Source organism: Erithacus rubecula (assembly GCF_903797595.1).
Source record: "Erithacus rubecula genome assembly, chromosome: 4".
Classification (NCBI taxonomy): domain Eukaryota; kingdom Metazoa; phylum Chordata; class Aves; order Passeriformes; family Muscicapidae; genus Erithacus; species Erithacus rubecula.
Window position 1 is genome coordinate 18,705,014 of NC_136686.1, and position 15,656 is coordinate 18,720,669.

The 15,656-nt window shown below is 42.5% G+C and overlaps 2 protein-coding genes across 2 annotated transcripts in view; one reads left to right on the forward strand and one right to left on the reverse strand.

Annotated features, from left to right (window-relative positions):
* The first annotated feature begins 564 nt into the window (after positions 1 to 564).
* On the forward strand, positions 565 to 10,781 carry FBXO7 (F-box protein 7). Its single transcript, XM_079304511.1, has 9 exons — positions 565 to 880; positions 2,144 to 2,444; positions 3,380 to 3,607; positions 4,957 to 5,098; positions 5,556 to 5,639; positions 6,723 to 6,815; positions 7,743 to 7,919; positions 8,585 to 8,622; positions 8,967 to 10,781. Exons 1-9 carry the CDS (start codon positions 759 to 761, stop codon positions 9,369 to 9,371), a joined length of 1,590 nt encoding a protein of 529 aa, XP_079160637.1. The 5' UTR covers positions 565 to 758; the 3' UTR covers positions 9,372 to 10,781.
* SYN3 (synapsin III) overlaps positions 10,289 to 15,656 on the reverse strand; it is a 187,255-nt gene continuing 181,887 nt past the window's right edge. Inside the window, exon 14 of the mRNA XM_079304510.1 lies at positions 10,289 to 15,383. Coding sequence (XP_079160636.1) covers positions 15,251 to 15,383 — 133 coding nt within the window. The 3' untranslated portion in view covers positions 10,289 to 15,250. The remainder of the gene's footprint in view (positions 15,384 to 15,656) is intronic.

Below are 15,656 nucleotides of genomic sequence, written 5' to 3' on the forward strand. Positions count from 1 at the left end.
TGCATTTCTAGATAAAAGACATGGGAAAGGGCTTTTTTTTCCAAGCATGTCAGGTGAAAGGGAACTAAAGACAGCAAACTTCAGTTTGTACCACTTGATACTTTTTTCGAAATAATTGCTCACAGGTGTTGTAGCACAACCTCTGAGATGACAACTCAGCAGCGTGGTCCAGAAAAATCAGGTTCCTCCATAAAACTAAAGAGTCTCAGGGGCAGCATCCTCCTTCAGCCTTTCCCTTTCGCCAACCCGGCCAGGCACTTTTGGCTACAGAACACCTCTGTTACACCGAGGAGGAAGAGGGCAGCGGCCCAAGCACCCTCGTCACGCTGCGTCAGGCAGCCCGGGCGCAGGAACTATTCCCGCCAGAGGCTCATCCCTGGCAGGGTAAGAGGCTGAGGCTGAACGGGGCGTTGTGAGGCGCGGAGCGGCCGCAGGGCCCGACCCGCAGCAATGGCGGCTCCCGCCCCGCCTGAGGGGGCGCGGGCGGGCTCCGCCCCGCGCACAGCCGAGCGCCCAATCATCGATCGCGGCCGGGCCACAGCGCGGCGCGCAGAGACAGCGATCGGGGCGGGCCGCGAGCCCCGGGGCGGGGCCGGGGCCGGGCTGAGGCGGTGCCGCGACAACCAAAACAACGGCCCGGCCCGGCAGCCCTTGCGCCCGCGCCCCGCCGCCACCTTCCCCGCCGCCGCCGCTCGGCGGGGCCCGCTCAGGGCGCGAGGTGGGCGCGGAGAGACCCGTCCCGTCCCGGCGCCGCCGCCATGAAGCTCCGCGTACGGCTGCAGAAGCGAACGGCGGCCCTGGAGGTGCAGGGGGCGGAGCCAACGCTGGGGGAGCTGCGCGCGCAGCTGCGCCTGGCCCTGCTGCCCGCCTGGGGGTACAGGTAGCGAGCGGAGCGAACCATCGCGAGGGGTGCGGGGGGGGCGATGCCGACCGTGCGCGGCGCGGGCCGGCGGGGCCGTACCACGCGGCGCGGGGGGAGGGCTGTGCCCCAGCCCCCGGGGCCGCGGTGCTGCCCCCTGCGGGGCGGGCGCGGCGCTGCTGCGGCGGCTCCGCCGGGCCCGGAGCGCATGGCGGGCACTGGCTGTGCCGGGACCGGCTGCCCGGCTCCTGCAGCGGCTCAGACGCGGGCTGCTTCCCGCCCGGGGCACTGCGGAGCGGGACAGCAAAACTTGGGGAGCTCTCAGCTGCGAGTTGCAGCGCGGTCAGAGCTGGCCGAGACTTCTGCGCGGCGCTAAAGTTACAAAGGGCTGTGGGGTCTCAGTTCTACACTTCCCTCAGGCTTCCTGGAGAATCTCGTTTAAGTCGCATAAGCATTTTATCTATAAAGAAGTCACGGCATCGTCCGTAGGGAGTGAATCGCCTGTGAAAGGAGAGCGTTTTGTGGTGTTGGCTGCAGGGTTTGTGTCACAAACCTTTAATTAAGTGCGACGTGCTGTATTTCACTGGTGATTCACACAGCAGTGTGGGCAGGAGGAGGCCGAAGTTACTGCTTGTCTTGCCGCAATGGGTGTATTTTATAGCTGCTTTCCTGCTAACCAGTTTACTTTCTGTTTTTTGGGTTTGTTTTGGCCTGAAGCATCTTACCTTATTGCCCTGATTTGCAGCTAGAATTCTATAGGACACCTGCTGATATAGGACACCTGATCATTGAAATTAATGTTTAGCTTGATGAGAAAGCAAGTTGGTTGAGTCTTCAACACTAAATGTTTTTAAATGATCTGAGGCGGTAGTTTATTTAGATCTTGTTTTCCTAGCTGTGATATCTTATCTTCTGTTTTGAAGGGCACTTGTTTGCTTTCCTTCATAACTGTTTCATAAACAATTTCTGTAAATGAAGTTTAATTTACTAAGCAACTATAGCGACTTAAAATGTACTTGATGAGAAACATGGGGTAAATAATTTCATACAGTCTTTCTTCCTCTCACTATTTAACATATGGGTAATTAATAATGGATTAAGCCCCATGACACAATGTAATTGTAATATGTAGTATGCATTTCTTATTGTAGAATCATAGGTTGGACAAGATCGTCAAGTCCACCAGGTCAGCTACACTGTAGCCCCAGTTGTTATGTCGAGTGTGTGGCTATCCAGGTGCAGTCAGCCATGTTTCCTTACAGTTTTTTTTTAAATATTTTGCAGTTCTGATACCGCATTTTTAATAACACTGAACAGAAAAGATGCTCTCACAGAGGATCAGAAGACCTTAGCCTCATATGGGATCGTTTCTGGTGATTTGATATGCTTGTTACTAGAAGAGCCAGATGAACAACCCAGCCTACCTCCTCTTCCTCCTGCTGCTCCTGCCCCACTTCAGAATGGTCACGAGCCATCCTCCTTGACCCCCAGCAGCAGTCAGGCCAACAGCCCAAGAGGAGAAGTGCAGAATGAGCCATCTAACAGTGAGAAGGATCGGATGGAAGTTCAGGAGAGTGGTGAGAGGGTAAGTACATGAGAATTTTCCTGTACAGCATAAGGCAAAAAGGAAGGTATCTTGTTGTGTCAGTTGCTGTACTACATAGGAGTGAATTTCTTGAGAATATTTGGCTCCTTATACTTGTCTGATATGTATTTAGTTATTTGAATGGAAATTTGTCTCTATTCATTGTATATTACTGTGGCACAGAAGCTAATTCAGAGAGCCCAAAGTGTTTCAGGTTTGCAAAAGTGAATTGTTTTGCTGGAACATGCACTTAAGGAAGATTCTATGATTCTCATATTCTAGATCTGAGCAGATACAACACGCAGGGTCGAAGACAAGCTCTTCCTCCCCCCCCTTTTTCTGACCCTTTCTTTAGGTAAATCTGTTTACAGTTTTCAGTCTATTTTTTTTTTTAAATAATGTGTCAGTATGTAGTTTTGTCAGTTAATTGCTATGATTTAAAAGAAAGGAAACTACAATGAAGTCACAGTTCTCCTCAGGTGGCAGCAGGTGCATTCCATTGATTGATTTTTTTGGTTTTTTTTCCCCCCTCCTCTGCTTTTTAGGCCTGTTGTGTTTGTTTGCAGCCCAAGTTACCATTTTGGTTACTTGCCATGCATATTGGCTGAGTTCAAATAAGTGGTCATACTGTAGTGATTAAATTATTTGTGTGTATGTTGCAAAAATTCTGATGAAGGTTTAATGTATTATGATCACTTTGTCTTCAGTTAGTACGTGCAATAAAATGACAGACCCTTTCATGAAAGGTTTGCATTATAAAGATTGAAAAATATAAAGGCTCTAATCCAGTCTCCATCTGGAATGCTAGAAAATGGGGGTATGGTGAATCCATACAACTTGTATGGATAATCAGGCTGGAATAAGCAGCTGTATAATGTTGATGTATATAGAGGTGTAATTTTCTGAACAAATAAATGCTTTGCTTTCCCCTGAAGGCAGGATCGAGCCTAGAATTTCCTTCTGGATTAGTCCCAGAAGATGCTGACCTGGAAGAAGGTGCAGGCTCCTATCCCTCTGAACCCATGCTGTGCAGTGAAGCTGCAGATGGTGAAACACCCCATTCCTTGGAGATGCTCTACCTTTCTGCTGAGTGTACCAGTGCCACTGATGCCTTGATTGTTCTGGTTCATCTTCTCATGATGGAGACAGGCTATGTACCTCAGGTAAGTAGGGGCACCACCAAACAGAAATTTCTGGGTCAGTGTGGAGAAGCTGTGGGATATACAAGATGCATCTGAGGATCTGCTTCTGCCTTTATATATGTCAGTTGGCTGCAGGGGCTGCTCAAGGATCAGCTTCTTGAAATTCCCTGACTAGAAAATCTTCAGGCTAAAGACTGGAGTAGCTTTTAGGTGTGGAAGAAGAGGCCTGTCCTTGTGTTTCTTTGGTCCTCAGCTTAACTGGGACCCAGCTGAGCCTCCTGCTTCTGCCTTGTACTATAGAGCATGTGAAGATCTGCATAGGTTGTAGCACTTCCCTAAATGCTGTCTTAAGTGCCAGTGTCATCTCCATGATACCCTGTGAAGTGGTGCTTAATGAGGCCGAGGTCTGCCAAAAAAAACTGTCTCTAATTCCATATTCAACTAAGTGTCAAGTTTGGCTTTGGTTTTACTAATCTATAGAGGTATCAGACTTGAGCACTCATGGCAGTACATATGTACAATGTATGGATTAACTTTCCCCCTTTACATTTGCATTTTATGTTTACTAATACATGGCTGAACATGGAGAAAAACACTTGGTCTCAGGCACGTGTTTAAATTCTCTTTTTTTTTCTTGCACTGAGACTAAGTGCAGGTGGGTGTCTGGTTGACCAATACCCATTTAATAAATCTGCTAAATTCATTGCATCCCCATAATTTGAAATACTAAGTGAAAAATACATTTGCTACTGGAAATAAAGTTGTTTTTTTTATGACAGTGAGCATGCTTGGAGGAGGGGAAGATGATTGCCCTGCATATTTAAGAGGAAAGAAAGAATCTACTTTTACCTGTGGTTTGCATTGTATCTGTATCAATATCTCTGATATTCCATCTGAGCCTTTTCATGCTGAAATTGAAAGCAAACCTGTTAGTTGCCTCTGGTTTTCTAATTAATTTCAGACTGTGATTCTTAAAGCCCTGTGAGATACTGTAAGTTCACTGAAAAGGTGCAAAAACTTCCTTTTTTTTTTTTTTTTTTTTTTTTTTTTTGGTGCAGAAAATTAATTATGTGCAGTAATTATCAGATTACAGAATAAAGGGTGTGTCTCAAAGAAATAGATGTGAGTGCTCAGTGAATGTCTGTTCCTATCAGGACAACAATTACTGACCTTCACTTAGATTTGCTGTTAATTTTGGTGAAAATGTGTGTAATCATACATACTGATAATCACTGTGTCATTAGGACTGACCTTGAATTGCAAGTATCATTCTGCCACTTCCTACCTTCTAATGCTTTTCTCACCCCTCAGCATTGGTACGTGAAAAGTGAAAGTGTGTCAGTGTGTTTGTTATCTCTTTATGTTTGTAGGGGATAGAAGCCAAGGCAGTCTCTATGCCAGAGAAATGGAGAGGGAATGGTGTTTATAAGCTGCAGTACACACATCCCCTTTGTGGAGAAGGTTCAGCTGGTTTGACTTGTGTGCCTCTGGGAGATCTTATTGCTATTAATGGTAAGTCAGTCAAGTTTTCATCCTGGATGCACATTCTTAAGTATCACCATTGTTTGGGAAGAGAAAATTTAATTATGTTTTTGAGCTGCACCTTTATTACTGGGATTGCTGAGGTGCAGGAGATGTCATTTCCTGATGCAGAATACTCTTGGCATTTCCAGTCTCTGTGATAACTGTTTCTTTCCCTCTTGTCATGACAGATTAATCCTTAGGAGATTCATCTGGCCTTTCCATTGCAGTATTGTAAAAATATGTTTGTTTTCTCATTTCATAGGAACTTTGGTACACATTGCCAGACATGAAGGCATAGTTGCTTCAGATACAGTGTTTTACCTTGTTTTATCTTTTTTGCAAGACATACGACTTCCAGACTAAGTATTACTTCAGTAATGAAGTGGTCTTTCTGTGTCTCTCTGTGTCTTAAATTTTGAAATGTCTTTCTTTCTTATATTTGTAGCAACATTAAAAATCAATGAAGAGATTAAAAGTGTGAAGAGAATCCAGCTGTTGCCATCATCCTTTGTTTCCTTTCAGGACCCAGGTATGCCTGAGCTATGATCTTGTAGTAGTAAACTGAAAAGTAAAGAAGGGACACAGTGGGTGAGAATATGCTTTAGCAGAGTACCAAATAGGTACAGAATAGCAAAAAAAAGGTGGTTATCATTTAGGTTAGTCATAACTTTGTGGTAAAAGAAATTCAGAGTCTAGCCATTTACTCACACTTTGTTGTTAGCACAAATTCTTATATTTCCTGGATTAACAATGTAAAGAAAGAACCTTACAAAGCTTAGTTTATCCTTTGGCCCATATGACTGTTATTTATGAGGTCCTTGACAGACATGTGAATCTCTGGGACAGCAGTGCTGGGTGATATCTCCTTTCTGCCTGGCAGCTCAGGACTTCAGAGTGGTGGTACCTACATTCTTGTTGTGGCACTGTAATTGTTATATTCTTTTTGCCAGAAAATACGTGCTGACCACATAGGTTTCTCCAGAGTGCCAAAATTAGAGGGAAAACTAAAGTGAGGAAGAAAAGCAAATGCATATGGATCCTTGTGAGCACAGGCCTGACCACCCTTATGTTTTCTGAAGGATACGAGTTGCTTTATTGGCAGTCCAAGCTGACTCAGTTTCTTATGTTCTGTGTAGTCCCTGATGTACAAGTCTAATTGAAAGGTTGTAGAAGAACTGAGTGCTGAAATGTCTCCAGTGTAACAGTAAAGTCTTCTTGCTCCTCTTTCTTCAGAGAACAGAATGGAAGAATACTTCTGTCAGAGAAATGAAGGTTGCAGGCTTTTAGAATATAGATGTATGTTAGGCAGGAGCCTTGAAATTTGAAAAAGGAAGCTCTGACAGGTTGAGAGTCAATTTGTTTCCAGAGAACTCAAGTCTTTCCATTAACTGTGCCTTTTAAAGCTGTAGGGAAGCTTAGCTCAATCATGGAACTGGTTTCTGGTTTATCAGTGACTGACTTGTTGTAGGATAATGGCACTCTAGCTGCAAAGCTGTTGCTATCAAGATCACAGGCAGATTAAAGTTGTGCTAATAAGAAAACTGTAATTCTTACACAATTTTTGCATTATAACCCTTTGAAGTTAAGCTTTTTCCCCTCTCTTCTTTGATAGAGAAGGTTGCAGGTGTTTACAAAGACCTTCAGAAATTATCCCGTCTCTTTAAAGACCAGCTGGTTTACTCTCTCCTGGCTGCTGCCCGACAAGGTGAGAGAAAATTTTACAATTAGAGATGGTACTTAATTTTTGAGCATGGAAGGAAAGGAGTCAATCTAAAGCCTTGAAGAAAGTGTTAGAAACAGCTAACAGTGATAGGTGTATAAACTGTAAGCATAAAGTAAAATATACATGCTAAAGAAATAATATTAAGAAAATGTTAATATAATTCTGGTTTTAATTTTTGATTGCTCTAGTTTCACTTCAGAGATGAAATGGAGTAGCTGTTTTCCATGCATAATGATGAGGAAGTCCTACCATAATAATTTTGTAGCAGTAGTTCTGTAGTTTTGATCTATTTCTTTGTCAAATCAGAAAAAGTTGTTTAGCATCATGTTTGGAATTCTGGCCTCAGGAATGAACTTGTTAAGAACTGGTCATTGTGGGCTTGGAAGGGATGGTAGGAAGCAACCCAGGCTGGTGTTTGTGAAGCAGTAGGAAGCCAGGCTTTCTCTGCATAGTTACTGCCATAAAAGTTCTCAGCTTTGTATTCTGAAGACAATGGAATTCCCTCTAGACTTCAGTGCATGAAGATTTTATGTGAAGCATGTGCACTGTATTTTTGTTTTTTGCAGGCTCATGAAATCGGGCAGGTCTTTTTTTTCTTCTTATTCCTTAATTATTCCTTAGCTCTGTAGCTTATAAACATAATTTGGTGTGGAATGTTTCTTAGGCATAGTGCTCAGTACAAAGTGTCATTTGCTCTATTTTGTGCACCTCTTAAAGTGTAGTTAGAGTTGCAAGAGGTCTGTTTTGCAAGGAGTCACCTCACAGCAGTTGCTCAGAAAAGTACTGTAACTCAGGCATCAAAGGGAGAGGATGTGAGGGAAGGATTATAATGTTCTTTCTTTTAGGGTCTTTAGAGATAGAAGAACTACCCAAGTGATGTTTTCTGTACTTTCTTTCTCCTTTCTGTAGCTTTGAACTTGCCAGATGTGTTTGGGTTAGTGGTCCTTCCTCTGGAGCTCAAGCTTCGTATTTTCAGGCTGCTGGATGTCCGTTCCCTCATCTCTCTCTCCGCTGTTTGCCGTGATCTCTACACAGCTTCCAATGACCAGCTTCTCTGGAGGTTCATGTACCTGCGGGATTTCCGAGGTGATGTCGAGGCACATCTTCTAATTGCCTTCTCATGTTAGCAGAGGGATTACTCCTGACAGGTTTTGATAAGAGGCTCCTCAGGCAACCAGTAATGGTATTGTAACACTGTAATTGCAGTTGTTTGTGATACTAATCAGTACAGTTGGTCGTGTGGGATTCAGGTGGATGCAGAGTTTTCTGCCAAGGAAAACGGTTGGCAATCTTCTGAGCTGCTGCTGGTGCTCCACATGGTTCTTCCCTTTGTGTGGTGCAGGCTTTCCTTGTTTTCCTCTGTTTCCTTTGCTACCTTAGTTTATTGGCTACTGCAGATATTAGGAAGTGGAGGGAAGATATATTCCTGCTTCAGTTTCTCACAAGAGAGTAAAGAAGCAAAGGTAATCATGGGAAGTGTTGTCAGAAGGCAAATACACAGACAATGTTTCTGAGATTTCTCTATTTAATAATATTTGGAAATTATGCTTTGCATGGAATGGATGTGCAAGTAGATTACCTATCAAATGGATCTGGAGCTTTATATTTTTTTAAGAAGCATTATCTTTAGAAAAAGGTGTATTGACCAAAAGTAATTTTCATATCCTGATTATTCTTTGAATTCTGACACACTGCAAGTATCTGTGGTGCAAGACCTGTTGCTTTTCTTAATTCTTTGCCTCTCTTTGTAGATCCTATTGCAAGGCCTCGTGACACAGACTGGAAAGAAGTAGGTGGCTTTTTTATATAATCTTTCTGAGATCTTAGTTTGAGAATTAAGTATAGGCTTTGGGAGGCAGTAACTTTGAGTTAAAGTTTAGCTTAAAAGTGTGGTGTTCTGTGTCTGCACGTTGGTCAGACTAGTGGAAAGAAGCATCAAGTTGCATGCTGCATGCTCAGACTGGGGGTTAGAGATCTTCCAAGGGTGCTGTGCCTGGTCTTTGGCAGGCAGGGGATTGCTGTTCTGGGTTTTCAGACTGATGAGGATTTTTTTGAGAAGTGCTGTAAGACTGAACATAGTTGCTGAAGCTGGAACACTTAGAGAGATTTAAAATGGTTTTTTTCTGTCTGCAGCTATACAAGAAGAAGTTGAAACAGAAGAAGGAGGCCCTGAGATGGAGGCATATGATGCTTCTGCCCCCTATACCTCATCCAATTCCCTTTCATCCCAACCCATTCTATCCTAATCCCTTTCCACCCAACCCATTCCCATCAAATCCAATCTATCCCCCAGCGATCATTGGGGGAGAATATGATGAGAGACCAACACTTCCGTATGTTGGAGACCCAATTAACTCACTCATTCCTGGCCAGGGAGAAGCACCAGGTCAGTTTCCTCCATTCAGACCACATTTTGACCCAATTGGCTCCCTGCCTGGAGCAAACCCTACGCTTCCAGGGCGAGTTGGTCCCAGTGACAGGTTTCCACCTCGACCCAGCCGGGGCCGCCCCATGGACATTCGCCGTGCATTTATTTGATTGCTGCTTTTTCCTGCAGGGAGTTTTGTAGTCACTGAGCTTGCTTTCTAACTGCAGGAGATGGTAAATCCCAGGCACTAACATCTGCCTTCAGGTTGTGTCAAGAACATGCGTGCATGGTGATGTCCCAGCTGCAGAGGCTGGGTTTGTTTTGTGCTCTGGTAGTGCTGTACCACCTGGCACTTAAGGTCTGTTCCTCAAAGAGCTACGACTTAGAGCAGTTTGTTCTGCTGCCCCTCTCCTTGCCCTTAATCGTCTGTGAAGTGCTACTTAGAGACCAGAATACCGGCCAGATCCTCACTGCATCAGATAAAGAGCACTTTAAACACAAACCCTCTACTTGTCTGTCTTATTTGAAGAGTTTTACCAGTTTGCCAGGATGAAAGGTTTTGTTTAAAATCTACCCGGCTAATTAATAATCTTTATTAACAGAAAAGTTACCACATAGTACAGGATACTGCTACTGTTATGGTAGATGCGTGTTCATGGAAATTTTTAAGGTGCTGTTTCCTTTTTCCTTTAATATTTTATTAGGTAAAAAGCATTTTTGTATTGTTACTTAATGCACAAAGAATACAGCAAAGGGATTTTCTTTACAATGGAAATATTATAACACAAATTAATTCATTTTACAAACAATTGAGTAAAGTCATGCTACAGTGCAACTCAAGTCTAAGCAGAAGCAGAACAATTTTACAAAGAATCAGCAGCAAAACTTTTGACTTTGTCCTTGACTTTGCAAATAAGGATCTGTAGAACATGACTGCTTTTACTGTGTTTGAACTAAAAGTGGTGTGAAAATGCATCTTTTCTCCCTATCTGACGCACTTAAAGAATTAAATAGGCTGACCTGCTTTCGGTGGGAATGGGATCACGACAACATGAGAAGCAGAATGAATTCTGACTTCAGTAAATTCCCATTATTTAGGTATCAGATGATATCTTGCCAAAAAGAAATGTATTGTAGCGTGTTATGAGCACCTTTCAAGTGTTGTCTTATTAACTAATGAGCAGCTAACAAGACCACTGTTAAAGTTTCTTGATATGACCTGCAAGCTGATGCAGGAGCTCAATTAAAGGAAGACTGGAATGACTAAAATTTGCTAGAACATTTAATTTCTTATGTATTTTTTAAGGTGATTGATCTCAGTGTTTCTATAAATGTACATGGTACTAATGACTGTTGTGACAACTGATATTATTTTCTAAAACTTTTTTGAAATTCCAGCTGTGGAAATGGAATGACATTTCCTGTTAAATACAAGCTATTTAATCAGTAATACTTATGTGCTTTTTCAGGTGAGATTTCAGTGGTTCATCTTCTTGTTTTGTATAAAATTAGCTGACTAAGTAAGGTCAGGGAGTTTTGCCAGTGAAAGTAAAATATAATACTTTATTTTGCTGTCAAAAGTTGTATTGCTTCTTTATTCCTTTTCTACTTCACAGAGATAGTTTTCCTTTACTATCAAGATTAACCTTAACTTTTAACATTTGTTTTCAGTAGTTGAATTGCATTGTTCCAAAAGCATTTTCACCAGTGAAACATATGGTCAGATCTCTTAGAGTTTGCAGCAATTCTTTATATTCCACTGACTATAAAAAGGAAAAGCAAAATCTACACTGTATTGGTCTTGCAACATTTTGTCCTTGTGATGAGTGCTTCAGTAATGCATAAATAATATTCAGATTAGGTTTCAGAGCTGATAAAATAATTCATAACTTACCCTTTTTTTTCCAAGCTATTTCTGGGAACAGTGATCACATAATGCCTGTGAGAAGTTAATTTTGTGGTGCCAGTGGTACTCACATTGCCAGTGCCTTGATGACAGTCACACTGCCCTGCTGTCAGCCTTGTGCTGCTCTGGAATTGGGCCCTCTTTGCTGTGAAGGCAACCATGAAGTCATAGTTCTGCCAGGCTGATGCCAGAGGTTCAGTTTATCCTGGATTTTGTCATTGAAGTGTTAGTTTTTGAAGTAATGAACTCAGCCCTTTTACACATACACCAACCACTAAGTGACCTGAAGATATTCCTTCTCTTTTTTTTGTTGTCCCTCACATGTAGTAAAGGTGTTGTGACCCAAAAATTAGGAAACCTGACTTCTAGATCTAGAACTGTGAAGTTTCTTAAAAAGGAGTTCCTGTTTATTCATAAAACAGGGTATAAAGTGAGTATCTCAGGACCAACAGTATAAAATTAGAAAACAAAACAGAGGAAATACTTGAAAACTATGGCTGCTTGCTGTGTTTATTTTCCAGCTCCTAAGTCAAGTGTGTGTGTCATTGCTGTTGCAAATGATAAAGAGAAATCACAAAAGGTGAAATGCCTTAAGATGAGCATTCCTAACCTGTACTATTCATCAGTATCTATCTCTGTAAAGGTTGCTACTGAGTCACTTGGAAATTAAGGAACTATTATCCTTGGCTTTTCTGTGTGTTGTTTTATCCATGAAACTTTAAGCCAATCAGATGAAACAACTGAGCCATACACAAGGTGTAAAGTGTTACATACCTGTGATTAGTGGAAGACTGTAAGATACCACAGCATTTACAAGTAGGACTGCTGTTCTGGACCTTAGCTTGCCTGGGAATGTGTGCTCCATTCCTCTTGAAATACCACACCTAGCTATGACAAGAAAGTCAAGGTGTTCTTAGTTTCTAGCTAAACAGCAAAATGTAAACTAATTTTCCAGGTGGTGGATAAGGTTAGGTATCGTTGCTGTGTCCCAGCTACTTCTTGGGCTGGACCCAAACACACAAACCTACTCATGTTTCCTGGCTTCCATGTGAAGAAAATTAAAGCAAATAGGACAAAAGAAGCTTTGACCTGGTGCTCAGTTTTCACATCTGTGTGAGAAAGATCCCAAGGTGTGCTGTGGGGCTTGTGTGCCCTTTGATTTAAATGTAGCTTCTCTTTACCAGATTTCCTGTTGTTTTCTTACTGCCCCTGCTGTTACATTTAGGTACCTAAATGCCTCTTGGGTATACCTTAGTTTCCTAGTCATTTAAAAGGAGAATATCCCTTATATTTCCTCTTCTCTTTTTCTGGGATGTAGGGATTTTGGAATAGAAAATCAGCATCATTGGTGATAACTTGAAGACTGGATGATGCATTTGTGAATCTCCTGCTAGCCACATCTAGTATGTGAGCACCATAGCTGTAGACTGGAAGTGTACTGTTGGGACAGGCCACAACAGATGTTCATAATTCTAACTTTGGAAATAACTCAGTGTTTTAAAGCACTTCTGTGAATAGAACTGAAGGTGTATTTTCAGGAGCTATGGACTAAATTAAGCTGAGAGTGCCTGTTGTTTATATTTGATGTTGCAACTTAAAGCTAGGCAGTGAGATGCAATTCTGTTTGCTTGTCCCTTGAAAGGTGACAGCTGGGAGCTGTAGGCAAATGAAGAGACTGAGTCTCTGCTGGGTATCAAAGCTGACAGTGCTATCCAGTTCCTGTGGTGTGTCAAAGGACAGCCCTGCTGTGTTCAAATGCAGCCTCAGCACGTGACCTGGCTGTTGCACTTTCAGTGATGAACTGCTGTTGACTTAGGGGCTATGTCATACTAGTCACCATTTCTTTTTTCATATGTTGGTGAAGGAATCATAGAGTTTCAGGGGATAAAGCATTTTAGGATTCTTGCAGTAAACTTTCATTTCTGTCGACCATTTAGTAGGGAAAGGCATAAACCATGGTGAGGGAAGTGTTAAAGAAGGAAATGCTCTCCTGCCAGGGTTGTTTTACCTCTTTTCTGTATAGTGAACTCTGTTAATCTGCTTCTCTTGCCAGTGGGACACTGCTTGCTCAAGCCATTTCTCATTCTTTTATTTCTCCTGGAGACTGGAGAACAGCAGGGACTGGGTTTTTTCCCCTCAGATGATGATGCTACATTGTAAACTGCTTATCAAACCCTAAAGGACAACACAGAGCTGAGGAAAACAAAAGAGAAGATAAATCATCTGAGAATAAGGTGATTCTGTAATACTGAACTTGAGGTATAAGTCATTGATCCAGATGAGTCTCTTGAGGGACTTCCAATCTGGAAAAGCTATGCTGATACTTGTCATTATTTGTGCAGAGGCCTGCTCAGGGGTAGGTCATGCAAGGTCCAGATGACTTCATTGGATTTAGATGTTCATTACAGGTGCTATGCAGGAAGGATTTCCTTGTTTGGCTTTATTCCCACTAGTGAATCATAAGATCTAAGATGGCAAATGCAGCTGTTGCATTTGCTGCTTTGGGGATGTCCTTGTTTATCCTTCCTTGTTTAAGTGACAGCAAAGATCTGGGCCATTGGCTCAAATATTTATTTAACTTACTGACCTCCCTGGGCATTCCTAAGTATCATCATGGTGAAGTTGGCAAGGGAAGCACGAAGCCAAGTTTGGCCTCAAAGCTGCATGTTGAGGAGGCAGGATGAGGACTGGCACCTGCATTAGGTGTGTTCCAAACAGACTTCCCAGGGTGCAAAGGGGTAGGCTCTCAGCTGCTCTGAATAGCTGTAGATATATGGATTTACCCATTTTTTCAATCATGAACACAGCTTGTGTGGGGTTTGCCCTGTCCCAGTTCCAGTATATGTGCACAGACACAGCTTCTTTCAGTGTTGCAGGCTTAGAGGAAAAGTACACCAGAAAGATTCATCTCTGTCTTCTCTGGAAGAGTAGTTCTTGGGAGTGGTCAGGGAGAACTAATAATGCTTGTTACCTTCTTGGGACAATCCCATACATGCCCTCCAGTGGCTTGGTGTCTCAGGAAGGACCCAGGTCATCTTATTTGTGAAATAATTTTCCAGATCAGTTGCAAGTTTGTCACCTTGCAATCATTTTGCATTCACCCCAGTAAAGTCAGTGGGAATTCAAGGCAGGAGACAGGATTTCACTCCATCTCTGTCCATTCAGTATTATGGAACACTCAGCACACAACTATGTGCACTTCATCAGTTCTGCTATTAATTAAGCATGTTCCTGAGGGACATTCACAGCCAGATGTGACCAAGTCACAAAAGTGCTTGGAGTTTAGCTGGGTTTTGTCTGGAATTTGTGTGAACTGTGAATGTGAACTCTGGTATTTTCAGGGGCAGGAGAAGAAGTTGTTTTTTGTGTGGAAAACCCATTTCTTAGGTTATTTTTGAGCTAAGGCTACAGGGTTAGAACATGACATTTTTCTCTCAGAACTTGGGAATCAGTGCAGGAGACATAAATGCAAAGCATGAGACAGAGATGTTTTATCTGCTATAAGCAGAGTGATCTGGAACAAAGCAGCAGTCCATCTGGCTGACCTGCTTTTGTGATCTTTGGTGCTTACTGATGCCTGGTACTGTATTTATCTTGAATGTAAAAGTGACCTGAAAAATGACCTTTTATGAAGTTGCTGTAATGAAATTCCACAGTTCACTGGATGCTCAAGCATGCTTGCTTTGTCGGTCAATGGATACTTATTCTTGACTCTGCACATGTATTTCTGAAAGAAGTCTAATTTTTTTTTAGCTTGAACTTAACAAGAATTCAGTAATTGGAAGTTAACAATTGTATTGACTGTATACAAGTCAAAATAAAACCCAGTTTGCACTGTCACAACTGTGTTCACTCCACAGGGGTTAGCAAGAGTAAAATTTGCTTTACAACTCAGTCATTTGAACAGATGTGATTCTGATTATGCACAAACCCCAATGAAATAGTGACACTTCTATACAGTCACTTTTCAGACTGTTATTTGAATATTTTCTTTGTATTAAAACAACTATAGTTTTCTAAATTCCCTTTACCCAGGTGTTAGTTGTAAATCGCTGGGTTCACTGAGTGTATTCAGGATGACAATCAGGTATGACATAATGTAGAGTGAGGGCTGACAAAAGCACAGATCCAGCTGCAGGACTGTTAATCAGAAAACAGGCTAGCAAATGATTTCCTCAGGTTGCGGATGGTCTCAGCTTTTGCTTCATCTTCAGTGGCATTTCCTCGCTGAGATGACTCAGATATGCTGAAGCTGTTTGTCAGGGACTGCGATTTGCTGGAAGGGAAAACAGAGTTCAGTCTCAGCAGGAGAAGGTGGGAATTCAAAGCTGGTTACTCATGCTTTGTGTTTCACCATACAGACAAATGCAAGGATAAAAGGAGAGGTTGGCACAGAACATATAGATGTGCTAAGACATCCAGAAATGGGGGAGATGAGACAGAATGGGGCATGGGCAAGGGTTCAGTCCAAACTAGTAAGTGTTGGTGCAAACATCTGGCTAGAAGTATGCAGTTGCCATTTGGTGGGGCTGTTGTGAGAAACCCTTAA